Raw genomic sequence first — 27,322 nt, 5'->3', positions numbered from 1 at the left:
GGCGTTGTGACTGTTGCGTAGCATTGATGTTGGTGAAAGAAATGGATTGAGGCCCAAAGTGTTGTTTTGTGCTTTGCTGCTCTAAACCCTTGTTTTGATTTCGTAATAAAACGTCACTTTTACCAAACTAAAACTGTAAACCACTGGTACTCGACGTAGAAAAGGTCCCTGGCCTGGGTCGGCACAGCTTTCCCGGAACGAACCCCTCTATTGCCACAAGGTATCTCCGCGGATCTTCCCGCAAATCTACGTGTCCACAGTGCTAGGAACCACCAGAGCGGTCCTCTAAAATCAGCCCAATCCTCCCCAACGCAAGGCACCAGTCGACGCCAAAATCCCGTCATCCCTTTACAACACGACATTGTACTGTCTTAAAACGTCAACCTACCGTCCCTGTACTGTGCTCAGGTTGCATACAAGACCTGCACCCCAGATATTCGTTAACCAGGACCAGTGAAAAATACCGCCAGAGCCTTGAATTCTCCAGTTTGATGTTGATTCTGTTTCTAGAACTTCAGGTACCTACCGGTGTGTATGTAAGGTACAGTACTTTTTTTGCACATCGGTACGACTTTGAATTCCTTACCCAAGATTTATTCAATTGGTAGTATCAACAATCAACGTATTACGTGACAAGATATTCCAAACTCCCTCCACGTGGAAATGCTTGCATGTCGCGGAGAGCTCTTTTCCTTTTTTATGAGCAAGTGATCTTCTGCCGTGCATCCAATCTTTCTCATGCCTGGCAAGATCTGCTTCGAAACGGATGGAAATACATAATTTATTCGACATCTCCGCCGGGTCTACTTGGCATTTGTCCCAAAGGAAAACAAATAAACAATCGACAAGACACTACTGAGACACCAGAAAAAAAAAAGACTGCCTTGCCACCCTTCGGTTATTCCACGTTGCACATCATGCTGACCAGCTTGGCAAACCTAGACTTCCAATCAATCAGAATATGACCCGCGTATACTTTCTCGAAATTTATGTGCATGTCACCAAAAAAGAAACACAATTTGCAGCTCCATAATCTCCACGGGCTAAGCGGCAGTCATGCGACGCGACAAGTTCCCCGCGAATGACTGCCGGAGAACCTATTGCAACCGAAAAGAAAAAGTAAAAAATGTTGTCGCAAGAGAAAATGGATCACCCGCGTTGCCATCCGCGTCAATCAGCCTCGTCGTAATAGTCTGAGTCCTCCGAATCGTATAGATCCGACTCGGTAAAAAAGTCGGTGTCATCATCCCCTTCACTAGCGTCGTCAAAGTCATCATCTGGATGTGGGATGTCATCATCAGAGATCACAAAAGGATCGCTGCCGGTTCCTTCAGGACGATCGGCGGGCTGCTTTGTATTGTTGGATCTTTTGACCTGAGGAAGTGGTTTCCGCCTGGCGACGCCGATGGGCCTTAACGCAAGTTTCAGCTTTGTGTTCTTCCCAGCGTGATCTGGCAGCTCCTTGGCCAGCGGAAGAGGTTTGCCGTTATTTTTCTTAGTCTTTTCCGCGGTCCCCCTCTTCTTGGCCGCCTTTTCCGAACTCCCAGCACCGGGGGGCGCCGGACTTGAACCTGACCGTCCCGAACCTCTGCCGTTACCCCTCCTCCGTGCGAGCTTCTTCTCCTTCCTGGCGACAGCGGCGTGACTTCGAAGCGACCCGGGCCGCCCCGCCCAGCCGTCGGCGACCTCGACGATCCTCCCCCAGACCTTGGTCCTTGCCTCCTCCCTCGGCACCCCACGCCCCAGCATGGCGTCGTAGTCGGTGTATCGGTGCCGAATGTGCGCCGTGACGGCCAGCCTGACCTTTTTGTCCATGTCCATGGTGCCGGCTCTGCCGACGCGCCGGGACCGCTTGACGAGCGCATGCCTCGCGACCGTCTCGGCGGCGTCGGCGGGAGCCTTGGGGAACAGACGCCGCAGCTCCAGCTCAAACGCACGCAGGCCCGCATTGTCGCGCTTCTGGACGTTGGTGGCTCGCGCCGTCCGCGTCTGCCGCTCCGATTCGGCCACCTCGCTGTAGATATCGGCGGGGACCCTAATGCCCAAGGTCTTCACGCGCTTGGTCTTTAGAGACTCGACCACAACGTAGACGGTCTTGTTGGCCGCCTGCGTGTTCTTGCGGCAGTTCTTGGTGATGTAGACGTTGCCCTTGGAGACGAAGCGGTACCCTGGCGGCATGGGCGTGCTGGCCGTCACCATGGGCTCGTTGGCTGTGTTCTTTTTTGGCGCTGGCATTTTGACTACCTAGGTCTACTTGACTTTTTCTTATATTTTGGTGGTTCTGAATTATCAAGACAGTGGGAGTAGTTACTGGTCTCTAGTTCCTTCGAGTGCAAGTCCAGTTGCCAACAACGTCTTCAAAAAGGCGTGGCGGGCCCAAAATTCCGTTGTCCTTATGAGTCGCATATTCATGAAAGAAAAGACCTCTCTCCTTTCATGCGTGAGGCTGTAATTTTTCTTTCATCGCTGAAAACATCACCTGCATGCAAACGACAGGCCAGTGTTTGTTCTTGGTCTGAATATTTTGACTGTTTTCTTTGTTGAGCCGTGTTGAATTGAAAGCTCACATTACACCAGGGGGGAGCTTTGACGAATCAAGTCAAGGTTTTCTTTTTCTGGCTGCATTTGGCGTGCACCGCTGACGCTGCGCCACGTGCGCCGCAGCGGCTGGCGGACTGGCCCGGCGCCCCCTAGGGAATTTGGTTGAAAGGGGCACCGTTGGCACGTTAGGCGTTAGGACAAATGCCTTACGGGTGCCTGTGCTTTCTCCTCTTTTCAACCACCAAAATGGAGGACAAATAACCGCCCGCGGACAACGAAAAAACAAACAATGATAATTAGACCCGTAAGCGTTTTGTTCGATTGTACAGTCAATATAAATATTTTCCTTCATTTTGAAGTGGTTATATATTGGAATATGTTCCTCTCCGCGTGTTTAAGCACTACGCTGCTACCTCAATTCTGGTTGCCCATCTTTATGCATGCGTCGGTTCTCTTCCTTTCCACCTTACAACTCATGCGTAACTTACCTAGGTGTCTAGTCTCTAGCATGTCAGCGCTTCAACAAACAAGGTGACTAGGGGGGGGNGGGGAGGGCACAATATCTCTCATGTTGTGGTTTATGTGGATTTTTTCCAGGACTTGCAAAACAGTGGCTTGGGCTTCCTGGGCTTCTATACAGCTAAATCAGTTCAGCAACGACCTGCCGTTCCATACATTTTGAAACCATTTTCATGCTTAGATTTGCAAGTCATTGGTGAGAAGGTCTGTCACAGCGAGTGACAAGCTCCCGATACCAACATTCAGAAGATTTACACTTTGTCCAGGGGGGAGCGGTACTTATCCCCTCACCACTCCCCTGGAATCGTTGCTAAGTCAGCTGTTCCAAGTAAAAAGTTACTCATAAAGTTGCGGAACGGCTGCTCTTGCCGATTAATGACTTTTTGTCTACATAACACTAGCCTATAATGACGAAAACCCACAGGCGAAGACGACATAGGATTAGGACATTGCCAAATCCTCTCTGCGGGCAACACCTTGACTGTTGCATACATTTCTCTAGGGGGCAAGAAAAGCATTAACAAGGGTTGTGCAGTGTCAGTGTGCTGGGATTTGATTGGAGCAGAGAAAGAAAAACAACAAAGAGAGGGACGGAAAAAAGAAAAGATTACATAAATCAATCAAATAAAAAAATATAAAGAATGACAAGCAGGCTAGGTGGCCTTCGTACGTCCTCATTCAGTCTAACCATTGGATCCGGTCTGACCGACTCTTGCCTGTTTGGGGTAATCGGAACACTTGCAGTGTCGTCCATCACGGAACAGATGTGTAAATCTGCTTACTCTAAGGGGCAAAAATCTCACGTTGAATTTCTATCGGGATGTGACTATTACGGAGAAATGATGAGAATTATTATGAGATGACAGCAAAGACAAGGCTAACCCCAAGAGACTAGCTTACATCGTAAAACAAAAGAGCTGAAAAAAGGGCAACAAATGAAACCGTTCACTCAACAAGTAATACAATCGTGTTCTTCATGAAAATTTGTAAATGACGACGCATATGTCAGCGTCTAGTGCCGGCATGTACATGGATTGGCAGCCTTTCCCATCCCCCCTTTTCATACCGTATACAACGGCTAAGAGTTATTTGTCGAATCTTGGCTCATGTCATCCGCGTGCAATATCACGATCGCAGCCTCAATCCTGATCCGACGCAAAGCCTCTGGACCGAGCCCCGTGCCCGATCGAGCAGCAGTCTGCAGGCGGCCAATCAGACGCACGAGAACCTCAACGGCATCCCTGTCCGTGGAGAAGACCTCATCGAACCGCACGAGGCTGCTTTCGTCTTCCTCGGGAGCTTCTTCAAACGACGGCGGTCGCGTGGACGGGGCAGGACCGCCAGGCAACGACGATGCATTGGGAGAGAAGCGCCGCAGCTCAATATACACGCACTCCTTCAGCAGCTCCTCGGCGAGAATGGACTGGAGGATGAAACGCATGTCAGAGGCGGGAAAACCGGCGTCGTCGATTAGGGCAAAGACCTCGGCGGCGTAGTCGCGAGGCCGCGAGGCGTTGATGATCATGCGCAGGTGCGATTCTTGGTAGGCATAGTCGAGGCGGCCAAAGCGGGAGCGCAGGTGATCGTCTACGCAGCGCAGGTAGACCTCGATGGTGCTCAGGGGTATGACGCCCGGCAACGGCGCACCGTGGAGCTGCTGCTGCTGGTCGACCTCGTCGGCGACCTGCGACCACATCTGCTCGAAGGTGTGGCCCGGCTCGAGGTAGATACGCAGGGCGTCGCGGTACTGCTTGACCATCATGGTGACGAAGGGCCCGCTGCCTGGGATCAGGGAAAAGCGGTGCAGGAGGAAGATGCCGTGCACAAAGTGCCAGTACTCGCGCTGCTTGGCCAGAGTCGTGACTTGGTACATGAAGAAGTTGAGCATGACCATCTCTGTAGTCGAGTGAGGGTCACAGCCCCGTACCATTTCCATACTGCATTTTTGGCGTTGCCGCACAATTTGGTAGCGTTCTTGTGCAGTTGCTTGTGGAAATGGTACCGTTGAGGGGTCGTCAAGGTTGCTGTAGTAGTGATTCAGCAACCTAAGGATGTTCTCGGTGGCCCCTGAAGTCTCGGCTTGACTACCCCAGGATGTTGTCGTTGACAGTGCATGAGGGAGAGGAGATGAAGTCCTTGTGACTGGCGCACTTCCACACGAGAGATTGGAGTCGGAATCAAGGGTGCCACTGGTCTTGCGCCTGATGGGTTGGTTCTTGCGAAGACCCCATGTCTTGAGCCGGTATTTGTACATTTTGACACTGTTTTGAGTAGTGTCAGTATGGTGTCCTCCACACGCACACACACACAAGTGTTAAACTGCGGTAATAGTATACAATCTGTTGGCAAGGTAGCAGGGGCACTTTGGCTATGGACAGAAAACTCTCACCTGGCGACTAGACCGTGGTCGACTCTCATTATGTCGATCACATCCTTCAAAGGCATGTTCTCCTTGATGTAAAGGTTCTTTATCGTATCTTTGTGCATCTCCCAGGTGGCTGAACTGGGACCCTCGGTCCGGGAGACGGCTTGAGAACTCGACATTGTGAAAATGTTTGAGTGTATAAGACGAATTCTTGGCTGATGCTTCTCTTTGTTGGCAACAGCAGATGATGAACAAGAGATATGGTACTGGTGAGAAAGCATCTCAGAGAAGGCCGAGACAGATATATAGTTTAAAGCAGGTTGCTCCAGACCAAGTGTGCTTCCTTGATGAATAAGGGTCCTATGTAGCGACTCGAGTTGAGAACTTGGTATAGTAGCTAGCCTTTGGTCTTGGCAGTCGACTATCTAATATGCCTTTCAAATTTTAAACCCGGTGGAAGGCTGTTCAGGAGGATGGGTCCAAAAGAAAAAAAAAACTGGAAGGATTCAGTATGCGAATATTAAAGAGGAGCATGGTCAGAGACTGTGCCAATGACGCGTCTGGGACGTGGAGATAATAAGAAAGTCTCCAAAAATACAAACGAATAGACATGTCCCTCGGGATGGGGGCTCTTCTGGTGTAACCGTCCTGTTTAGGAAATATCACTCGCAAATGGAGTGAGAGCTATGCGGTCTCCCCACGAAGAGTGACGTAGAGACCTCCCACTTTCCTAGTCCAGGGTTTATCAACAGCCTGGGGGAGATAGACTTCCTGGGGGGGGGGGGGGGGGGGGGGGGGGGGGGGGGGGGGGGGGGGGGGGGGGGAGCAAAATTGTAAGGATTGGGGTTATTTTGCCCAAAACAAGCTCGCTTGCGATGTGCGGGAGATTCGGCCCTTCCCAGGCACGAGGCACTGCCGAAAGACGCAGTACATTGTCCGCGCCGTACGTACTTGCAATGAACGCACCAATGCGGATGAATGGTGGGCTCGCCTGCGTCCTTAGCACTGCCCGTTACAGACAAAAGAAAAAAAAATGACAAAATGGAGGTGAGCAAGGAAGTCCCCTGAGGGGTTTAGAAAAAGCCCTGCAAAGGTCGGCTCCGAGGAACCAAATAATGGTTGCCAGGAGGATGAATAAAGGTTTTAGGAAGAAGATCTCATTAATCCCCACCGCCCAATGGACAATTTCAATACCGGACTCACTCCCAGGCGTTAATATCCGCACAGCCAACTAGCCTTCAGATGTCCATCGATGCTGTGTGACACGAGACACACGAAACATTCGTAGCCACTTACAGCCCGTTGGGTAGGTAGGGCTGGGTGATGAGAGCCTCATACCCCTGTCAAAGGAAGGTAGGGGTATCCTCCCAAGGGTATCGTCCCAGTCCACTTTCAGCTTGGTGGATCATTAAGCTCTGTATAGTTATTGGTGCCAGGAAATTAGTACAGCATACTGGCCACGCAAAACACTAAATGCACGTCCCGCCTAACATTAGTTAAAACAATTTTCCCCAGTTACAAGTAGAACTGGAGTTGGCTAATCAAAAGTACAAGAAGGGAACAGATCAACTCACAATATGGTGCTTTTAAATCCGGACAAGTCCGGGGAAGCCAGACTGGATGTGTCGTGCTTATCATGCCTGCCACCCACCTAAATGACAAGGCAGAGCTAATCAGACAGCGCCTTTTTTTATTCCTCTGGCGGGAATTAGCCTGGGGTAACTACAGCCTAAGCCTCGAGGACATATGCGTATCCCCATCGCCAGACTCAATGACTTCACAATGAGTGGGTATGACCAACCAAAGCAGTAGGTAGGTGAGATACACAAACTTCGCAGCGAGCCTGTTCCATTGAACCTGGGCCGCACAGGCGCGTTAGCTGCAGCTATGGCGCTGCTGTCAACGTCGAGCTAGCCCAGTATAGCCTAGTGCAGCGGAACTGAAGGCCACAAACGACCCAGATTGCCAGAGAACACTCTCAGTGTAACCATATACCTGATGGTTACACAAACAAAATAGCCGCGGCCCGGGTTACACAACCAAGAGCAAGGTTACACATCCCTCCACCATCCCAATGTCACTCTATGAGTAAAGTTCCGTTGTTGAGGGGGGGAAAAGAAAGAAGAAAAAAAAGGAGACAGAGGAGGGGGCGGCCCTCAAAATCTAGAACGAGAACAAAAGCGTGAAACGCCCAATGAAGGCTGTCGGGTAATTTGGCAAAGACTAAGTAGAGCGGTCTAGCCGCAGCGGCACACTTCGAAATTGGCAGAACTGACTCGAAATAAACGCACTTCCTTTCACGGGCGGGAGGATGATAGTGCTGATGTTTTGAGCTGACAACTTCCCAGAACCATACTTCATAGGCTTTTGAGCGAAGATCTCTATGGGATGGATTTCTATCGCCAAGTGATGGAGACTGGCCCTTTGGAACCTCAGTTTTGATGGCTTGTAGGATCGTATAGTGATGTTGTCAGCGGCTTGGCAGGCCCAGCAAACGCGGGCTGACAGGGTACAGACAAGGAGGTAAACAAGCAAACAGGCCACTTTCCCCAAGAGGAATACAAAGTCAGACGGTTAACATCTAGGAGGGTCCAAATAAACTTGAAAGCTTGCCTAACTAGGCAAGTTGCCGGTGCTAAATGAGCTAGGTTAGATAGGAAAGTCAAGTCTAGATAGTCCCCAGTTCTATGCTCGTCGATCATCGAAAACGATCTGTGCAACTGGGGCTGTGCTTGCGTAACCTCTCCAATGGGGCGGAAAAATTTGAAGGAGCGCCACGGAAGCTTTGACCCAATGCACCTGGCAAACTGGGGTACAGCAACTCCATCACGCCAAGCTTCGGGTGCACAGCCCCATATGTTTTTCGATTTGTCAATTGACTGTGTGCCTCAATTCTCAGGCGCCACATCGGCCTCATTTTTTTCCTCAATTGAACCCTGTCGCGTACAAGCAAGTTACACTGAGGCTCCAAACTATCAGACGCGGAGAGCTCCGCACCCCGGGCCAGCAGAAGGACGATTTTGCTCCGGACCAAACAGACATCACACCATTCATTAACCTCGCCGCACAATCACAAACTCGACGATGCCGCCCAGATTACCTCTTGCCCAAGCGGCGAGGTCCTGCCGCGCAACCCTCACCACAGCCACGACGACCCCCATAATCTCATCCGCACCATCTATCACAACCCTCCTGTCCGCCTTGTCGTTGCAAACCCGCCGCCAGGCCTCGATCCTCTCTAATTTGAGGGACAATCCGGGTGCTTACAACAAGCGGAAGCGTGTGGGACGTGGACCTTCATCCGGCTATGGAAAGACGGCCGGTCGAGGTCAGAAAGGTCGCAAAGCGCGCGGCGCCGTAAACCCTTGGTTTCAAGGTGGACAGACTTCGCTTTTGGGAGTTTGGGGTAGGAAAGGATTCGTGAACCAGTATGCCAATCTCTTGAGATCCCTGTATAGTTGAATCCTCTGGTAGGGCTGACATAGCCGTTCTTTCCAACAACCAGCCGAGCAGAAGACCTTGCAGAGGTCAACCTCGACCGGTTACAAGCATGGATCGATTCCGGCCGCATCGATGCTACCCAGCAGATTACACCTCGAGAGATGGTACGCAGCGGTCTCGCTGCCCGCGGCAAGGACGGCATCAAGATCATTGCACGGGGCTCGGAAAAGCTCAAGACCCCCATCGACATTGTCGCCTCGCGCGTCTCTGCTAGCGCCATAGAGGCCATTGAGGCCTTGGGCGGAAAGGTCCAGACGCGCTACTACACGAAGCAAACGATCCAAAGACTGGTCCGCGGTGAGATGGTCCACACAACGGAACCCCTGCCCGTCGGTGCCGAACACGTAGAGAGGATCTTGACCGAGCGCAAAGGCCAGACCAAGCACATGTACCGTATGCCCGACCCTACTTCCCGTTGGGACATTGAGTACTACAGAGACCCGGCGCACAGGGGCTATCTGAGTTACCAGCTCGCTCCGGGCGACTCTCCCAGTTTGTTCTTCAAGGTGCCCAAAACCTTTGCACCAAAAGTGGATAAGGAAGAGGGTGAGCAAAAGAAGAAGAAGGATCTGGGAGACAACAAGATGTGGTGATGGAGCATCTTTTGATTGCTTCTGTACAATATTATGTCCACATAGAGTGTATTATCCATATACAAGCATTGGGTTGGTAAATGGCTGGCACTTGTCAGTATCGCTGATGAAGTTATGTGTTATATCGGCTCAAAACTGTCAGTTTTATTTCAAAGCAGAGGTTTGTGTGATTATCACACTGTTCTTGACCACATGAGTATCGGCCTACAAGAAGTGGGACATGCTACGAGTCCAGTATTATATCTATGTCAGTTAAATCATATTTGGGTGTGTAACTCAGGATAAACAAAACAAAACTCTTTAAGAAAAGCCATATCGCAAAAACTGAGACCCAAAATGTTATCACTCGATGTCGATAGGTGTGAAACGCGGTAGGCGCTCGCTTAGCATTTCAGATTAGCCAAGACTCTTTTCAGCCATCCCATAAAGACATCAGATCGAAATTCCTACTTTTCAACACTGACGTGTAAAACTGTGAAAGACTGTTAATTCATGAACCGCTTCATAGCTCCCAAACCTGCTTAAATCTAAGTTGTTAAGCTTTTCTTTACCAGAAATAGAAGTGTCATTATGTACATCGAAATTCAATTGATCGAATTGAGTTGCTTGAGGTCTCTTCACCACGTGGTCCGCCCCTTGTATATCCACAGCCCACAGCAGCTTACTGTTTGACGGTTTAGCTTGTCGCATTGATTCACATAAAAGCTGGAGCTAAGAGCCCACTTCCCTGCACAAGAGACGCAACACACAAGGAGCTCCTGCACGCTCTTAGGCCAGTGCAGGGCCCATTGAATCAGATAGACATCGGGAAGAGTAAAAATTGTCAAAGGAGTAGGACATCATTTGAGCCGTCCAACTTGTCACTCCCTAGCCGTCTCAGAAACCAAGTTTTTTTTTGAAATCATTACTGGACAGTGAATTTATTGGCAACGGGAAGACGAACATCGCCAAGTCGTTGGGAATTCATGCTACGAACGTCATCCGTCAAGAACCCAGACCCCACATAACCACACACCAACGACCGAACCGCGCGTCTTGGATTGTTTCGGCTTTGAAGCTTCGCGCCGCCCGCCCTTCAACCAGCCGACCAGTCTTCCCGGCCACGCGTGAAACATCTCTCAATTTTTATTTCATTTTAGATTCAGCGTCGCTTGTAGTGCAAACCAAACTATATACCCAACCTACCTTGCAAGGTAGTCTGTGATTATCATGTCCCTATTCGGATCCTCGCCTCCCAAGGAGGAGACTCTTCCCCGAAACGACTCCTTCGCCCGATCGCGACATAACCTCTTTGACGGCGACACGAACCAGTCTTCGGCATCCCTCTTCGACGACGATGACGACCTCACGGGCACCGGCGGCACCTCGTCGCCGTGGGATATGCCCACTCCGCGCAAGCAGCAGAGTCGCGCCGACCTGCTCCGGAACCTGCTTTCCGGCGCAGATGTACCAGACAGCTACGTGGATGTGTTTGACTCGGTACTGCGCGAGGAGGAAGACTCGAGTGGACAGATTGGACCCAAGGGGTTAATGCGCACATTGTCCGCCGCGAAGCTGAGCGCCGATCAGAGCTCTCGAATTATGAGCATTGTGTCTCCTGGTGGCGGCGAGCCGGAGCTCGGCAGGTCCGAGTTTAACGTCTTCTTGGCCTTGATTGGGCTGGCGCAGGAGAAGGAGGCACTGAGTCTGGATGGAGTGGACGAGCGGAGACGTAGTGAGTATCTCTCATTTTTTTTCCCCCTCTCTACGTATTTGACTTTAAATTCAATATTTCCCCCCATTTATTTGTTTGCATTGGTACATGAGGTGGTCGTCTTATCGTCCAGCGACGCGACGGGGCATTTTGGGTACCTTGGCTAGCCCGGCGGAACCAAGCAGTCTGGCTGGCTGGCTGTCGCAAATCCGACCGTCGGATTCGTCTGGCGCGCAATCAAGCTGGGGCCTGCAGTGCGTTACTTTGCTTTCCTTTGTAGCTCTTGTGGGGCTAAAACTGCGGAGCTGCCCAAATCTCCAATCGATCATGATTTACTGTACTGACCTTGGCCAAACCGCGTCATCAATTGTAGATCTGCCAAAACCAAAACTCCCCGGCCTGCTTAATTCTGGTGCCGGGCTTCCAGGCGTGTCAGAGCTCGCCGCAAAATCGCCGCAACGCCCAATCACTCCGCCGCCGAAGCCCGACCAGCAGAACAACCGACAAGCCGAGTCGACGCCGACACCAGCGCCACGCACCGTACAGAAGGCGCCGGCACCTCCGCCCATGGACTATCCCGATGATCCTTGGGGGGCCCCCGAACTTCATAGAAATCACGACCATGCACGGCTCAATCCTCAATCACCCGCAAACGGCTTGAACTATAACCATCAGAACCAGCAGCAGAACGAGCAGCAAGCAGGCGCCACCAACGGCGCTTACCAAGCCGCCGAGGTTGCATCACCCGCTGCAGGACGCACTACGTCTACCTTCACGACCGCAAGCGCGACGTCGCAAAATTCGGAGCCGAGTTCAAGGCCCGGTCACGTCAGTCATAACAGCATGTCTGGGAACAACACCGAGTCTGCGGCAGTGGTAGCCGAGGGAGGCTGGAACACAGGCTACTTTGGAGATAACAACTCCTCTGCTGCTTACAGCGACCCTTCTGCCGCCAGTACGCATCCAACCTCACCTTTTGGAGGCAACCCTCTCCCAGTGCCTGGGCATGGTAGGGTTGCTTCCCGGACACTGGGCCCAAGCAATGGGCAGCCGGGCAGCACGATTGAGGAAAATGTGCAGGTGGTTTTGATGCCTGAAAAGGAGGGCATGTTCATGTTTCAGCATCACAACTACGAGGTCACCAGCCCCAGGAGGGGAAGCAAAGTCATCCGGAGGTACAGTGACTTTGTTTGGCTGCTCGACTGCTTGCACAAGGTTTATCCCTTCCGGGTGCTGCCACTGCTTCCACCCAAGCGGGTTGCCGTCAACGGCAACCATCTTTCGAACGACGGCGCTTTTATTGAAAAACGTCGTAGGGGCTTGAATAGGTTTCTCAATGCGCTCATGCGCCATCCTGTGCTGGCAAAGGAGCAATTGGTGGTTATGTTTTTGACTGTGCCGACAGTGAGTTCACACATTTGCGAGGCCTCTTGTTAACTTTTGCACCCCAAGGATGACCGTTGTAATAAATCACTAACATTTAAGCGCACGTCCTACAGGAACTCTCAGTGTGGCGTAAGCAGGCTACAATATCGATCCAGGACGAGTTTGTTGGTCGCAATCTTCCCGACGGCCTGGAAGACTCTCTGCCGCCTCAACAGCTGGAAGAGCTTTTCCTCCGTACAAGGTCGGGTGTGAAGCGATCCGCAGAGCTCTACATTCAGATCTGCATTGTTATGGACAGGCTAGTCAAGCGTGTCGAAGGTGTGGCCGCAGACCATGGTCGAGTTGCCATGTCCCTGCAGTCGCTGTCCGAAGTTTCTGCGGATACATATGCAACGGACAATGACGAGGTACCGCGTCTCAATGATGGCCTCCTCACCATGGGCAAGCACTTGCGTACTGCGCAGGCCCTGATGGAAGACGAGAGCAAGGGATGGGACGCCGGTGTGCTCGAGGACCTGAAGAGGCAGCGCGACGCCCTCGTCGCAATGCGGGATATGTTTGATCGCAAAGAAAGATTGGACCGTGATAACATCCCGCAGCTTGAGAGGCGCATCCAAAACAATGAGGCGAAACTCTCAAACCTACGAGCGAAGCAGGAGGGTCTGGTCAAGCCTGGAGAAATAGAGAAGGTGGTGGAGTCTATCATCAAGGTACGTCAAAATAATCGGATCCGTATCCTGCTGGCATGCTACCCTTTGCTGACATCTCATTGCCACATACAGGACAAGGAATCCATTGTCAACCAGCACAACCGCCATATCTTTGTCAGGGAGTGTGTTCGAGACGAGCTTAGCTACTTCCAAGCCACCCAGTACCACATCACACGGTGGAATCAGGACTGGGCGCAGGAGAGGGTCAAGTACTCCGAAATGCTCGCCGACAACTGGAGGCGTCTGCTGGACTCGCTTGACGGTATGCCGACTGGGGAATGAAACCGTGTCGGAAACCAGCCCGATGCGTTTTTCTCCTTTCTTGTGTACCTAATGGTGTCGTACACAGCCGCTGTTCTCACACTTTCTCATATCGCATTTCCCACATTTGTCGCGAAAGCAGCATGCACAATTTGTATATTCTCTGGTCAATGCTTATCGTTCTCGTTGTGCTTTTTGATACGCCGTTCTTGCGATACCCACAAGTTGTTTTCGCACCGCCGTATAGCAGGAGACGACAGATGCTGGCTCGCTTGGGTGGGCATTGAAACTCCTTGCTGGATCTTAGTATAATTATAGTTGCTTTTGTCAATATAATCCCGCTATTTGACGGTCTAGATCATCTGGAATTCAGTTGAAGCCCAGTCCATTCCAAATTCAAAAGTGCTCTCGTAGTAAATCGCCGGTCAGCACGACTTTCATCGAGAAGTTTGCTCTGATTTTCGTTCACTTTTTTTTTTTCGTCTGTTGATGGGATGAACCTTGTACAAGGGTTAGGGTATGATCCAGCCCATGTTGTTCAAATGCATCCGGTCATGTCAGTGGCTTACTCCTATGTACCGGGAAGTTTTGTAGCAAAGCCATAACACGCGACAACCCCACCACGTCATTGCCTCTCCGACCGAGTCGGCGCTCTTTTGGTGACTTTTCGACCACTCACGTCTCGCTCGTTGTGCCAAAACTTTGGCAATATTTCCACGACGGACACCTCGTAAATTAGGCTGACCAGGGGCATCTTTGACGCATTTTCAGAAACGTCACCAGTCATTATTCCTGTCTTTCCCAATAACTGCGCACTCTCAGACGGCAGAGACCCGATTGGGCCTCGAATACCCCTCTCTCAAGCCCCGTCAGAACCGACCCGAACCAACAAGAAGCAAGGCCCACCAACATTATCCAGGCTGCCGCCCTGCATCACTGACAACGCTGCTCTGGACAAACGGACAAACAACAAGTCTTGCATCCGTCGACCGCGACCGTAACTATTGTCAACATATCAACTGTTGCCCGCGACTTCGTTCCTTCCAAGCCACCGAACCCCCGCGCTAGCGCCTCGAACCCCGGCCCGGGCGGAAGGAGGAAACAATCGCCAGATTTGCACCGCAAACCAAGCGGAGCACTTTGTCTCCATCGCTTGTGCACATATAAAAGTCACGCCGACTGAGAAAAAGGCTCGGACTGGTACAACCCGGGGAACAGAAAGTACAAAATGCCTTTGACAGCGGTCCAGAAGACTCTGTCGGCACAGTTCGTTCAGATGACGGCAACCAACGACAAGGTTGCGCAAAAGGTGAGCGGAGATGGCTGCAGTACTGCAGCTGCAGGCCTGACACTGGGCTGTGACTGTTGATATTAGGCTCACTTGCTGACGCGGGAACTGTCTGTTTTATAAAGTTTTTAAAGAATGCCAACTGGAAGCTGGACGTTGCGGCCGATGCGTAAGTATCTCTTGTGATTTCATACGAGACAGGCTTTTCTTTGTTTTACTTCCGCGCACGCCAGAAACCCCCTAGAGTTCCACTGCCCTTCGAGGGTTTGCGGTCTGGCTTTGTACCTGAAAGGGCTCCATGTGGCAACTCGCCTTTCCTCTAAGCCATACAGCGTCAAGCTTCATCAATGTTCGAAGCAGAATATGGAGTAGGGGGTGCATATTAGGCAGCCGTAGGCTCACTCATTAGCATCGTGACTGCGGCACAACAAACACCTTGGCCAGATCACTGAACAAAAGGGGGTTATACGACGTGAGGCGAATCTAGTCCGGCCCTAACGTATCAACCTCGCCGCGACTTCCTTTGCCGGTAGCACTGAGGGGATGGCCATTCGAGATGTTTTCAAGCCGTCAGCTCAGTGATTAGTTGAAGTTTCTGTAAATAATCGGATAGCCATGAAGCTAATCAAGTAAACATGAGCAGATACTTCAGCAGCAATCCCAGCATGGCCACAAGCTCATCATCTAAGCCAAAACTAGACAAGATGTTCAGCGATCTACAAGGTGAGATCAATCGACACATAAACATAGCCAGCGGCGTAAGTGATACATTAACTGACCCGGATACTCTTCACAGATACACAAGAGGACTCACCTGACGAGCTAGGAGCAGGCTCCGCGATTGAGTATGCTTCGAGCTTAGGCGTTGACCCGGAGAGCGTCGGCATCTTTGTGCTCATGGAACTGGTGAAAGCTCCAGCTTTTGGTGTCATTACCCGTTCAGGATTTATTGAAGGGTGGCAAGCTACCAAGTAAGTCTTAAGGCACTGTCTTGTCTTAACTTCTTGCCGCCCTTGTGTGCTATGTACGTACTGATTCACTTTGTAGTGCCCCGGCATCCAAATCAGGACAGAAAGACTACATACAGAGTCTTATCAGGAATTTGCCACATGACCACGAGCTCTTCAAGAGGGTCTACAGGCATGCCTTCATTGCTGGAAGGGAAACACCAGAGCAACGCGCTTTGCCACTTGAGAATGCTCTTGTATACTGGCAATGCTTCTTTGGTTCAGAAATGCCACACAGCAAGCCGTGGGTGGCAAAGTCTAGCCAAAGTGGGGGAACGACAGATTTCCTCGATCTTTGGACAGAGTATCTCAAGAACAACTGGTCGCGGACGGTTTCCAAAGACATGTGGAACCAGACTCTCGACTTTGCTGTCAAGAGCACTGCGGACTCAACATTGAGCTTCTGGACACCAGAGGGATCATGGCCATCCGTCATTGATGGTTTTGTTGAGTGGCTTCGCAGCAAGGGAATTGGAGTCGCATCAGGCATGGAGGTCGACTCTTGATGTATTCATCGACACTTGATATCATGACAGCTGGTCCTAGGACACAATCTAGAGGGTCTTGGCCCCCTTGATAGCGGAGGAGTGTTCCTGAGTGCATGAAGGTGGCTTATACTGCACCATTTATCGAAGACTGTGATCTGAACGTGTCCTCAAAATTGGTGGCTACTGACGCAGTACGCAGTAGGTTATACCCTATACGCAGCGATTTTGACGAAGCAATAGATTTTCATAAATATGAATTCTCTTTGCCCCTTGAATTTCCACCGTGGGTCAACAGTGTCAAGTTGCAGCCGGAAAATACTGAATTCATCTAGTACTCTGTCCCGCGTTTTTTTTTTTTTTTTTTTTCCCTCTTTCGCTAGAGTTACGATTCGAAATCTCATATCTCTTTCTTCACCACGCACCAACAGACTTCTTCTTATCCTGAATGACCCACTATTCCTACGATCAGCAATTCTACTAATCTACCCTTTGACTTGCCCTTGGACTCCACCACGATCGAGCTAAAACCGCACACGACTGGCAAGAGGCGAAAGAAACGGTTAATATACCCACTAACGAGTCCCCCTCCACATCGCAATTCATAGGACCTTATCAAGGTCCTGGGCGGGTTTAGCTCAGTTGGGAGAGCGTCAGACTGAAGTAGCACTTCATTCCTGTTATCTGAAGGTCATGTGTTCGATCCACATAAACCGCAAATAATATCTTTTTGTATCAGTTTGCTGTTGTAACTTGGTTGTTGTGATGTTCAGCAGCAGACATGGATTTTTTTTTTCTGCCTCTTATGAGACGGTAAGCTGTGTTTGCTTGTTAGCAGGTTATTATTTCTTCGGCCCGGCCTTGAGCTCAAGGTTTTGTTACCTACCATGCCTAGGTACCTATTTACGGCGTGCTAGAACCCTGTGTTATTTACTTCTTATTTTAGGTTCACTCTTCTTCTGTCAATTGTGAATCACATTGATCTTGTGTTGCATGAAGCATTTTCAGTGCTGCAGTCAGCACACCATTTCCCAATGCATCCATCCATGTCATAATGTACCAACAGTCCGCCATTGTGTTACATGTCCGGCTTGGATTCTAACCTACAGAGACTAGTGAATTTGCACGCCCAGAATTGCCTCTCATTCAGAGCTCTTAACTACCTGTGGTCGGCTTCGTTGGCACACCATGGGACTGTTTTACATTGCCTCGGTATTATCACTGATCTGATGTAGGTATATAATGCGGGGTCGAGTTCCGCACCAACACTCAATGGGGGGGTGTTTTCTTCAAATTACCGTCCCCCACTACAAGGTGAGCCACATACTCACCTCAGTGACATGGTGCACAAAATGACAAGAGTTTCAATACGTACGAGGCACCTGGGAGCTACTTCCGACTATGAATTCATTTGATATCACTCGACACGTGTCAATGACCCCAACCTCAAGTCATTCCACAATAAATCATGCCCAAAAAAGACTGCCGCCCCTTCAGAACCCAACCGCTCACCACCAACTCCATGATTCTCAGAACGTACTGGGCCAGGCCAGCAGTCGATGATATCCAGCTTCTTCAACAACAGATCCAACTTGACCTTGCCGGCGGGGAAAACCTTCATCCCGTCCAGCTCAAGGTCTATGTACTCACCGTACGCCGCCGCGCACTCCCTAAGCTTGGGTATCACCCACCGGCCGTCGTGCTCGAGAACAGAGTCGGGCACGTTCCACATGACGTCGATCAGGCCGTCCACGATGCGTTCGTGTTCTTGGAAATGCCGCCGCCGCCCGGCGTCGTCGGTCGGGGGGAACTTTCGGAGCAGGTCGGAGCGGACGTACAGGCTCGTCACTATCAGGTTGGCCACTTGGGCGTCGTGGCCCATGGTCACGCGCGCTGGCATCGTCGCAGCCCCGCGCCAGCACAGCTCTGGAGGTAGAGAGTCCATGACGGACTGCACATCTGCCAGGTACGTGGTCAGGGCGGCTTGGGCCTCCTCGTCGTCGCGCATCATGGCGTTTTGGGCTCGGTGCCACACCATGAACAGGTCGGCGAGCCCGAGAAGTGCGGGGATGTACGAGATTTGGTCGCCGTGCCACGGACTCAGGTCGTCGACCGAGAGCTGTTGGTAAAGACCGACGCTGAGGCTGAGATCGTTCAGATCCTGTGGTCTTAATGATGTCAAATCATCGTGGTGGCCAATAACTAAGAATGAAAGGTGACCTCTCGTATCCATGATACTGTAGGCTCGTGAGAAATTCGTTGTCAGTCTTGACACCACGGGAACAGGTACTTATTAACAAGGTTCACCACCTACTTTGATGAGCAAAACAACAGCCACAGCAGCCTCTTGAGTAACTGTTGATCTGCAAACGAGGTGTCCGAGATGCGATAGCGCAGGATATACCTCACGCCCTCTGCGGCCTGCGACATGGCCCCGTGCACACCCGGGGTATATGTTGAATTCCCAGAGAGTGAGAACAGGGCCATTCCCACGTTGTACATGGCTATACACCAATCAAGTGAGTATTCGGACGTGTCGCTGCCGGCCTCGCTTGCCGGACGACGTTGTAACAGCTCCAGCTCATCGATGAAGGCCAGACACCGCCTCGCGTTGATGGAGCCGGCCCAACAACGAAGAGACGCCGCTGTTACCGCGCATGTGCTCGCCACCAGAGCACAGAATATTTTACCGGCAGGATTGTTTGACGATGCCTCGCCTTGTCGCAGTCGCCACATGAAATGTCGCCGGTGCAACACTGGCGTAAGGGGATGCAGCTTCTCGAACCAGTCATTCAGAACCTGCTCAACGAGCTCCATCGAGGCCAGTCGGGAAAGCCTATCGCCACGAGCCCCGTAATCTCGTGGTTGAGCCCAAGGACTGACTGGGCCTTCGCCAGGATCAGCCCCGCCTGCAGTATCAGGAACCGGAAATAAAGCAGCGACATCCTGTTCGAGGCTCTGGATTGCCCTGTGAAAGCTGCCAGTCAATCACTACACTTCTACCTCGACCTCGAGAAGACGCGAACTGGGTTTTTGGCTGGCTGGTTAACGTCCTCCCCGTACCTATTTGGTGGACCCCTTTTCCTGCGGGGCCGGTTGTGAGTGCACCTGATCTGGAGCAGAGTGCAACCGTGACAGTCCTGCCTCCCGGGCTCGAAAAGGCACTTGACCTTGCGAGCTCGACAGCCGTCGCAGGCCCTGTTGTTCCGTGGCGCTAGCGACGACGGCTTGGACTCGCGCGAGCTGTTTGGTGCGTCCGCGTGGGTACCATTCGGCGCTCCACCGGGCTGATTCGTCGTCAGCCCAGACGGCATTGAAGGGCCTGGCGATTTCGGGGCAGCCGGCGATGAAGACGAGTAGCCTGCGGGCGTGTCGCAGGCCGGAGGTCCCTGCCAACCTCCACTCGTGCTCATGACGGCTTATGCTTTTCTTTTCTATCTTTGTTTTGGTCAAAACCACACAAAAGCGCAGCAGACGCTTGGCCTTTTTTTTCTTTTTCTTATTACAGCGTGATAAAAACAAGAGATTGAATTCTCCCTTGGAGCGATCCAAAAATAATGCCTGCCCAGTCCATCTGCAAGTCAGTGGAAAATCTTCGGACTTATTATAGCAGCACCCCCGCCCACAAGCCTTTTCCCCCTCCACCAACTTTTCTCCTATTCGCCATCATTTGTGAGGGTCCATTACTACCCTGCGCTGTGCCCATACACACATCCACACCTCACCGGTCCCCGTCAGGTCCCGCATTGCTTCTGCCGCGGGAGTAATCATGACCAGTGCTGTTCGAAATGTTGTTTTCTTTGCCGGTCAGGCTGAGCGGCAGCTCGTTGTATACTTGTTTTTTTTTTTTTTTTCCAAAATTTTTGGACAAAGTAGGTATGTACGTTTCGTAATGAATGGTGTACTAACTTTTTTTTATTTTTCAGGTCCTCCTCTTGTATCCGTATGTTACGGTACGGTATATTGATCGCCTGCAGACCCACTGCAAAACCCACCACTTTCACTTCTAACTTTTTCTACAAGTGGACATGGTGGCTGGGAAACAGAGCTCTGAGGTCGCCTACAGTAGTACCTTATATTGCACTAAAACATCGTCAAAAACGAAGGCCTCCGTCAATGACTAATGCCAGTGACTTCGGTAAATATAGCCTGCAACACCTTACCTACCAAGTAGGTTTTTTTTTTTTAAAAAAAAAAAAAAAAAAAAAAAAAATAGGAAAAAAACCAGGGACAGCCAAATTTGGAGGACTACGTAGTATACCAAAAAGTACCAAAATTTACCTTCAACTCCCTATTTCAGCGCCGAATGATTAATTCATTTCTCGGAATATTTGGACACTTTTAATTTGCACCTTTTACCCCAAAGCCTTTCAATCGCTTCAATAATGTACAGTATAGATTCTTTATTTTTCGCTACCCACTTGTTACCCAAGTTTTACACCATGACCGGCGTCCCACGCGTGTGGTGGGTCAAGCTTGTACTTCGAAGCCACACATTTTTGAAGCACTTTGAATTCAACATTCTGGCTTTCAAGCTCCTCCGTTTGATCACCCTCAAGCCTCGTCCAATTGCACCTCTCGTCCAGTCGAACGTGTATTATGTGGCCTTCCCAAATGCAGAGGATCGTGCGATTAGGTGACGCATAGTTTTTCCCATTGCAAACAGTATAAGAGAACTCTTCTTTTATATAAAATTCCGACATGCAGGTTAAGATGTTGCGGAAGATTTGTCCTTTTTGAATCGTGGTGCACAGTCCGGCTGCGGCACCACCCGAAATGCAGGCCATAGTAGTGGCTGTGGTGAAAAGCTTTGAGGGTCGCATAATAACTTGATTTTGGTTATAAAGTTGGTTTGAAATGTGAAACTGTAAAGTAATATGAAAATAGCATAGTGAAGTGGCAGGTAATTGTTTAATGTTTAGAATGAGAGAGACTTAAAAATCGACGTGTAAGACCACGAAGTTGAATTTATACCATTAACATCAACAACTCTCGACTAACATGTTGAGCGGAACAACGGCCGAATGCACCTCTTATGTATTGTTTTCTTTCTGGTGTTTGATCCATAATTAAAAATTACAGAGAATGAAAAGGCAATTTCTTTGTTGGTGCGACTATTAATACATTACTCGAGGATGCCTGGACCACGCCAATAATGCATGACAGAAATAACGATATGTCTCGTCAAAGCTAACGAGATAAGGAAATAGATAGCTGATCAAGGGCGCCAGCAGCAACTCTCAAATATTTCTCATGGCATCCCCCATTTTGCAACCTGCTATTTTCCGCAACGAGAACCGCGAAGATCGATCAGGGGGAAGCGGGGATTGAAACAAAGTACACTAAAAATAATCACCCCCGAACGCGGTGGTACATTCCTGGGCCTACTCTACACTATAGTAGGTGCTTCGGGTTTCTCCGAGCGGACCCATCCGAAGATCGACATGATTGAAAGGAGAAAATAAAAATACATAACTTGGTAATATCATCCTTGTGTGTCGAGCAGCAGCTGCAAAACCGTGAGTGGATACAGCTGAAAGATGGCAAGTCGAGTCAGATATCTGTCAATCTATGCGTCCCTACCTTACTTGCATATGCGCTGCCTGGTGCTTTGAGCAATTTAAGGCAAGAAAAGAGAAGAACGAAAAATGTTAAAGATATCAAAGGTTCGTACCTGAATCACGAAGCTCAGGATGATTTGCTATGACACAGTTACATTAATAACCCGCCGGATTGACATTATAAAATAGTAAATGTATGCATCTCACAAACTAAGATAACTGCAGATATAAGGACTATAACACCGTGGTTGGAAATAGTGTAACCTGAACATCCTTTTCATGGAGGTCTCTGGCAAGTGCAGATCCTCCCGAGCCAAGGTATAATCGCTGATACTAGCAAGAATATATGAGGAACAACGAAGTAGCAAAGCCTTATCACTTATCACCGGAGCAGCAGCGTTGAAGGGTATCATCCACCGCATCTCTGATGGCAGAACCTGATACGCCAGGGATGAATAAAACAGTTTCCGGATTGGAACAGCAGCCCAGCGCGGTGCTGATAAGTTGTGGACTTGAGTCCCAACGACGAATTGGACAAGGTCGTTTTTTTTTTGTCAGTAGCACCGTGACTGTGCAGGCTATTGAGAAAGGGCGATGCCGTCTAATTTGGTCAAGGTTTCTGGGAGATCAAAGCATCTGGGCTTGCAAGCGAGGCTCTAATCTTGGTGACCCCTTTGCTGGTCTGACCAAGGCCAAAATGATAGAAATGGCAAGTACTTTCAAGAGTGAAACCACTTCGCTTTTGTTTAAATGTTAAATAAGTTTGAGTTTGGTATATTTAACGTCAGAAACATTCCATAAAGCAAGCACAAATCAAATAATTACAGGCAATGCTAGTAATCTTAATAATTATATTCCTTTACAGCCAAAGAACCACGCGGACAGGTCGACAAGCACAAAACATTTCCTCCAAGCGAGTTTACCTGCGCCATATCTGCATCAGTGCTCAGGGCACAGCCTTCATGTGTCATGTCCCAACCATTACCTATTTTATTAAATTGCCTATATATACTTACATTAAGAACTTTCCCCCACAGCGCGCAGAATTTTATTGCCTATCGACCTTCCATTCCGTTGTCATCTGGATGCCTCCGTGGCCCACGCCCTCGCTGTCCTTTGTCAGCGCCCTCACCGAGCTGTCGCCGTCGTCGTTGCTCTTGGTGTTGCTGCGATCCCTCCTGGCGTCCAGCTCGACCCAGGCCTGGTGGTTCTGCTGCTGCCTCTGACCGCCGATGATGCGATCGGTCCAGGGCACCCGGCTGCCGCTGTCGGCCTCCTTGCCCATCGATCTCGAGCCGCCGCCGCTGTTGCTCGAGTTGTTCTGCATGTTCCTGTTCCTCCACCTCCTGTAGTAGGGTCGCAGCATCGGGAGGTTGGTGCAGAAGCCGGCGAGGCAGAGCTCAATGGCGCAGAGCATAAAGGTCCGGAGCGAGGTGCCTGTCAGGTTGCCCTGAAGGTCGATGGTGAACATTTCCACGAAGCGGACGATGCCGATGATGCAGCACCTGGAGAGAGAGAGGCAGGAGTTGACTAGTCAGTAAAAAAAAAACAGCCCCTTTTCGGCTTTTGAAACAAAACAAAAAACAAAAAAAGAAAAAGTAGGGTTGATCTCCCGCAGAAAGGATCAACACGGGAAAAGAAGACATACCCGGTACCAAGCCCAAAACAGCAAATGACCGTGGCCTTCTCCGCCGCCTTCATGTTGAGCTGCCACACGGTCCAGATGGGGAGGAGCATGATGAAAAGATCCGTCACGACGTTGGTCATAATCAGGGTCTTGAGCACCAAGATCTGGTCCATGCACTGCTCGGGCCTACGGTCGACGGACCACTGCGCCTCGACCGGAGTGCACAGGAAGATGGCGATAAAGGTCAGAACGACGGCCCAGATGAGCACGACGATGCTCGTCCAGATGATCCACCACTTGAGCTGCGTCACAAACACCCGCCAGTACAGGCAGCACTGGCTCAGCTTCATAAACGCAAGCGCCCACAGGTAAACGCCCACAAAGGCAAATGTGTTTTTCAGAATGTACTCGAGGTTGTTGTACAGCGTGGGAAAGTACGGCGACTTCGGGTCCAGGTTGTAGCCAACGCCTGCAGTATACACGGCGGTGCTCATGCCGATGGTGGTCATGGTAAGGATCTGTAGGGCGTTGTCATGAGTTTTTGGTTAGTCTGGCCTGAAAATGCCAATTATACTAGGCTCGATCGGGAGATCCTGATAAAATATGCAAAGATGAAATAGACGTACGCAGGCTGCGACTGATAAAATATCGTCTAGTCCAAGTATGCCCCATCGCAGACGACCAATGACTCGGAGGCCGACAATGATGGCATACATGATGCACAAAACGATGGCGGCGATGAGGGCATCGCGGGCCGCCGCCGTCATGGGAATGGGTATCATGTCGACCATGGTTGCAGAAAGAGTATTCTGAGCAGCACCCAGAATTTCCTCTCCTTTGGATGCAATATACAGGACCGCAACGCTTAAAGGGAACCTTAATGCTCAGGGACACCTGATATACTATTGTATATTTGAACCAAGATCGAGCAAAGTTCACCTTTCTTGCGTCCGTCGTATATCGTCGCCGTACTTTCGTATCCACGGTACTGGTGTAAGTGATGACTCGCCATAAAAAAAAAAAAAACATTAAAAACAAAAAAAGAAGAACTATAAAAACTGGGCGACCAAGGAAGACCCTCACACCTTCTGTCAAAACTGCACAGACATCGGGTAAAAAAAGTCCACAGGAACCCGCCGTCCGGCCCGCCCAGCATGTACGGAGGATCTTTCCCGGTGACAGCGGGAAACGTACCCTGGCTCACACCCCTGATTATCCTTAGCCATGTCAAGTTAGGCTTATGGGGCCACGCCTCCACTTGTTCCCCCTCACCCCCGTGTCGTTGGCATCATTAGCTCATCTTGCCCTTGTAACTTTCATGTGCCTTTATCATTTTTTGCACGGAAACATAGGCAAATCAGGGCAGGCTCGCCGTTGAACCGATAGAAATCTCCTCATTTTCTCATTTACGAGTATCCACATCTCGGCCTAGACCTAACCGATAAGTGAGGGTTTTGGCGCGGAAGTCGTGGCAAAGATGTTTGATAATGAATTAGTGATGAAAGCTGTAAAGCCATCTCGCTTTGCTGTTTTTGGATCTGTGTTTTTTTTTTCTTCTTCTTCTTGTTCCTTTTCTTCTTGTGTTTTGCTTTCCCCTTTCCCCTTGCATATCCTGGAAATTGATTTGTCCCGGAACCAAAGCTGTTAATTACGTTTTTTTTTAATTAACTGCAAACAGGCCTGTTATGCCCAGACAGTCAGCTTGAGCTTTACCACGCACAGACCGAACCCCAGCCCCAGGCATGGATTCCTCCATGGATATGGGAGGCGGCCCCGGTGGAGTGGCTGTCCTCACCTTCAAAAGCATCGCATGGTTGGTAGGGCTGTGGATGGCGTACAAGGTGGGAGTTGCGCTGTACAACATCTCTCCTTTTCACCCGCTCGCCGCATTCCCCGGCCCTAAGATAGCTGCCGCCAGCTATCTGTACGAGGGATATTGGGATTTCTGGCGGGTTGGAAGGTACACAAAGGTCATTGAGCAGATGCACAAGAAATATGGTAAGTTTTTGGGGGGGCGCAGGCGATCGTCGACAGAAACAAGGGGGGGTTTTCCCACTTGACGTTCCCGCACTGACTTGTTTTGCGTGATTTCCACCCACTTCCACTTCACCCCCCAAAAAAGGCCCCATCGTACGCATCAACCCTGACGAGCTTCACTGCTCCGATCCTCTATTCGTCCACGAGATCTACGCCGGTCCCGGCCGCGTCCGCGACCGCTGGCAGCATGCCATCAACACGGGCGGCAGCGGACCCATCGCGGTGACGGGCTTCTCCACCATATCGCACGAGCTGCACCGGCAGCGACGCGCACCCCTGAACCGCTTCTTCTCGCGGCAACAGATGCTCAAGCTTGAAGGGGAGGTGCTCGACTACGCGCAGCGCACCGTGGCCAAGATTCTGCGGACCGAGGCCGGCAAGGGTGCGTTCGAGATCAAGGAGGCCTTCAACTGCTTCACCGCCGACGTCATTGGGCAGTACGCGTTCGGCCAGACCATGGGCTTCGTCGACCAGGAGGGCTGGGAGCCCAGCTTCGCCACCATGGTCGGCAGCTTCCTGAGGAGCGCGTACGTGATGCGCCACGTCGCCATCGCGCGCTGGGCCAGCGGGTTCTTGCCTTTTATGGCCGACTACCTCGGCGAGGATATTCGATACGTCATGAACATGCTGGCCGTCACCATCCCGGGCTACATCAAGGCCTCGCTGGACGACCCTCAGAACGGCCGTGTGTTTGCCGATCTGATGCAGGACGAGAAGATGCCCGAGGAGGAAAAGTCCATGTATCGGCTGTCGGGTGAAGGTTTCAACTTTTTGCTGGCTGGTACCGAGACAACTGCTGTACGTTCATTGTTCATTCCTGTCCCCGGTGGTAATCTGCTTCAGTGAAGCAAAAAGTGACAGTCAAAGCTAACTGAAAAAAAACCAACCACCCAACAGGCAACCCTCACCTCTCTAACGTTCCACCTCCTGGACCAACCCAAGCTCTACGCACGCCTTATGAAGGAACTCGAAGGCGTCGACCCGGACAAGCCCAAGTGGACCGACGTGGAGCAGCGCCCTTACGTCTGGGCGCTGGTGCACGAGTCGCTGCGCACCATGCCGGGAGTCTCACACCGCTCGGCCCGCATCGCCCGGGAGGAGGACCTGGTTTACAAGTCGCAGGACGGCAAGTGGAGCTATGTGGTCCCGCGGGGCACCCCGATCGGCCAGAGCTCCATGATCAGCCACTGGGACGAGAAAATGTTCCCCGACCCCGATAGGTTCGACCCGGAGCGCTGGCTGCTCGAGGATGGGACCCCCAACATCGCGCTGGCAAAGTACCTCATCGCTTTTGGAAAGGGCAGCCGCTCGTGCCTGGGTGAAAACCTGGCCTACTGCGAGGTTTACATCATGCTGGCCCTGGTCGCGTACAAGATCCTCCCGCGGGCCAAGCTTGTCGATACGACGATTGAGGACCTGACGTACGACCACGATTTGATTGTCCTCCAGACCAAGAAGGGCTCAATTTCGGTCAAGGTTGCGATTGAATGAGGCTGAAAAAGGACAAGAATCTATTTTTGTCTTGTGGTGGCGCTAGGAAGCGAAAGAAGCAACGTTGGTTTTGAGTAGATCCGGGGTAGATGCTACTTTTAGGCCAGTATCTAGTGGATTAACTAACCATCTTAATAGTACATAAGGGTTTATGTTTGTTAGAACTAATTTGGCGCTGAATCAAATATTTCCGGGGGGTTGTGCTTTTTTTTTTTTTTTTTTTTTTTTTTTTTTTTTTTTTTTTTTTTTTTTTGGTG

General features: G+C 50.7%; 10 protein-coding genes across 10 annotated transcripts; 6 read left to right on the top strand and 4 right to left on the bottom strand.

The window, feature by feature from the left end:
- Window positions 1-159: 159 nt before the first annotated feature.
- On the top strand, window positions 160-375 carry PgNI_01172 (uncharacterized protein; the record flags this gene model as incomplete). Its single annotated transcript, XM_031121247.1, has 1 exon — window positions 160-375. A coding segment is annotated over one exon (216 nt), but the record flags the coding sequence as incomplete, so codon positions are not given.
- A 795-nt stretch (window positions 376-1,170) lies between these two features.
- PgNI_01171 (uncharacterized protein) lies at window positions 1,171-2,235 on the bottom strand (the record flags this gene model as incomplete). The annotated part of the gene is made up of 1 exon (XM_031121246.1): window positions 1,171-2,235. One exon carries the CDS (start codon window positions 2,233-2,235, stop codon window positions 1,171-1,173), a length of 1,065 nt encoding a protein of 354 aa, XP_030987165.1.
- A 1,903-nt stretch (window positions 2,236-4,138) lies between these two features.
- On the bottom strand, window positions 4,139-5,604 carry PgNI_01170 (uncharacterized protein; the record flags this gene model as incomplete). The annotated part of the gene is made up of 2 exons (XM_031121245.1): window positions 4,139-5,321; window positions 5,450-5,604. 2 exons carry the CDS (start codon window positions 5,602-5,604, stop codon window positions 4,139-4,141), a joined length of 1,338 nt encoding a protein of 445 aa, XP_030987164.1.
- Window positions 5,605-8,399: 2,795 nt separating this feature from the next.
- Window positions 8,400-9,828, top strand: PgNI_01169 (uncharacterized protein). Its single transcript, XM_031121244.1, has 2 exons — window positions 8,400-8,853; window positions 8,931-9,828. Exons 1-2 carry the CDS (start codon window positions 8,510-8,512, stop codon window positions 9,517-9,519), a joined length of 933 nt encoding a protein of 310 aa, XP_030985925.1. The 5' UTR covers window positions 8,400-8,509; the 3' UTR covers window positions 9,520-9,828.
- A 616-nt stretch (window positions 9,829-10,444) lies between these two features.
- PgNI_01168 (uncharacterized protein) lies at window positions 10,445-13,921 on the top strand. Its single transcript, XM_031121243.1, has 4 exons — window positions 10,445-11,233; window positions 11,586-12,616; window positions 12,712-13,308; window positions 13,381-13,921. The coding sequence occupies exons 1-4, from the start codon at window positions 10,729-10,731 to the stop codon at window positions 13,588-13,590; spliced, it is 2,343 nt and encodes a 780-aa protein (XP_030985926.1). The 5' UTR covers window positions 10,445-10,728; the 3' UTR covers window positions 13,591-13,921.
- A 224-nt stretch (window positions 13,922-14,145) lies between these two features.
- PgNI_01167 (uncharacterized protein) lies at window positions 14,146-16,592 on the top strand. Its single transcript, XM_031121242.1, has 5 exons — window positions 14,146-14,878; window positions 14,983-15,026; window positions 15,501-15,580; window positions 15,654-15,828; window positions 15,905-16,592. The coding sequence occupies exons 1-5, from the start codon at window positions 14,798-14,800 to the stop codon at window positions 16,368-16,370; spliced, it is 846 nt and encodes a 281-aa protein (XP_030985927.1). The 5' UTR covers window positions 14,146-14,797; the 3' UTR covers window positions 16,371-16,592.
- Window positions 16,593-17,393: 801 nt separating this feature from the next.
- On the top strand, window positions 17,394-17,958 carry PgNI_01166 (uncharacterized protein; the record flags this gene model as incomplete). Its single annotated transcript, XM_031121241.1, has 2 exons — window positions 17,394-17,580; window positions 17,883-17,958. Coding segments are annotated over exons 1-2 (225 nt in total), but the record flags the coding sequence as incomplete, so codon positions are not given.
- On the bottom strand, window positions 17,686-19,840 carry PgNI_01165 (uncharacterized protein). Its single transcript, XM_031121240.1, has 3 exons — window positions 19,413-19,840; window positions 18,664-19,317; window positions 17,686-18,586 (listed from the first exon to the last, which is right to left on the bottom strand). The coding sequence occupies exons 1-3, from the start codon at window positions 19,760-19,762 to the stop codon at window positions 17,767-17,769; spliced, it is 1,824 nt and encodes a 607-aa protein (XP_030985929.1). The 5' UTR covers window positions 19,763-19,840; the 3' UTR covers window positions 17,686-17,766.
- A 2,804-nt stretch (window positions 19,841-22,644) lies between these two features.
- PgNI_01164 (uncharacterized protein) lies at window positions 22,645-24,600 on the bottom strand. Its single transcript, XM_031121239.1, has 3 exons — window positions 24,164-24,600; window positions 23,559-24,055; window positions 22,645-23,415 (listed from the first exon to the last, which is right to left on the bottom strand). Exons 1-3 carry the CDS (start codon window positions 24,326-24,328, stop codon window positions 22,959-22,961), a joined length of 1,119 nt encoding a protein of 372 aa, XP_030985930.1. The 5' UTR covers window positions 24,329-24,600; the 3' UTR covers window positions 22,645-22,958.
- A 433-nt stretch (window positions 24,601-25,033) lies between these two features.
- On the top strand, window positions 25,034-27,260 carry PgNI_01163 (uncharacterized protein). Its single transcript, XM_031121238.1, has 3 exons — window positions 25,034-25,535; window positions 25,660-26,372; window positions 26,472-27,260. The coding sequence occupies exons 1-3, from the start codon at window positions 25,280-25,282 to the stop codon at window positions 27,063-27,065; spliced, it is 1,563 nt and encodes a 520-aa protein (XP_030985931.1). The 5' UTR covers window positions 25,034-25,279; the 3' UTR covers window positions 27,066-27,260.
- Window positions 27,261-27,322: the final 62 nt, after the last annotated feature.

Source organism: Pyricularia grisea, assembly GCF_004355905.1.
Source record: "Pyricularia grisea strain NI907 chromosome Unknown Pyricularia_grisea_NI907_Scaffold_1, whole genome shotgun sequence".
In the NCBI taxonomy this organism is placed as follows: domain Eukaryota; kingdom Fungi; phylum Ascomycota; class Sordariomycetes; order Magnaporthales; family Pyriculariaceae; genus Pyricularia; species Pyricularia grisea.
This window is presented reverse-complemented; position numbering and strand designations above follow the sequence as displayed.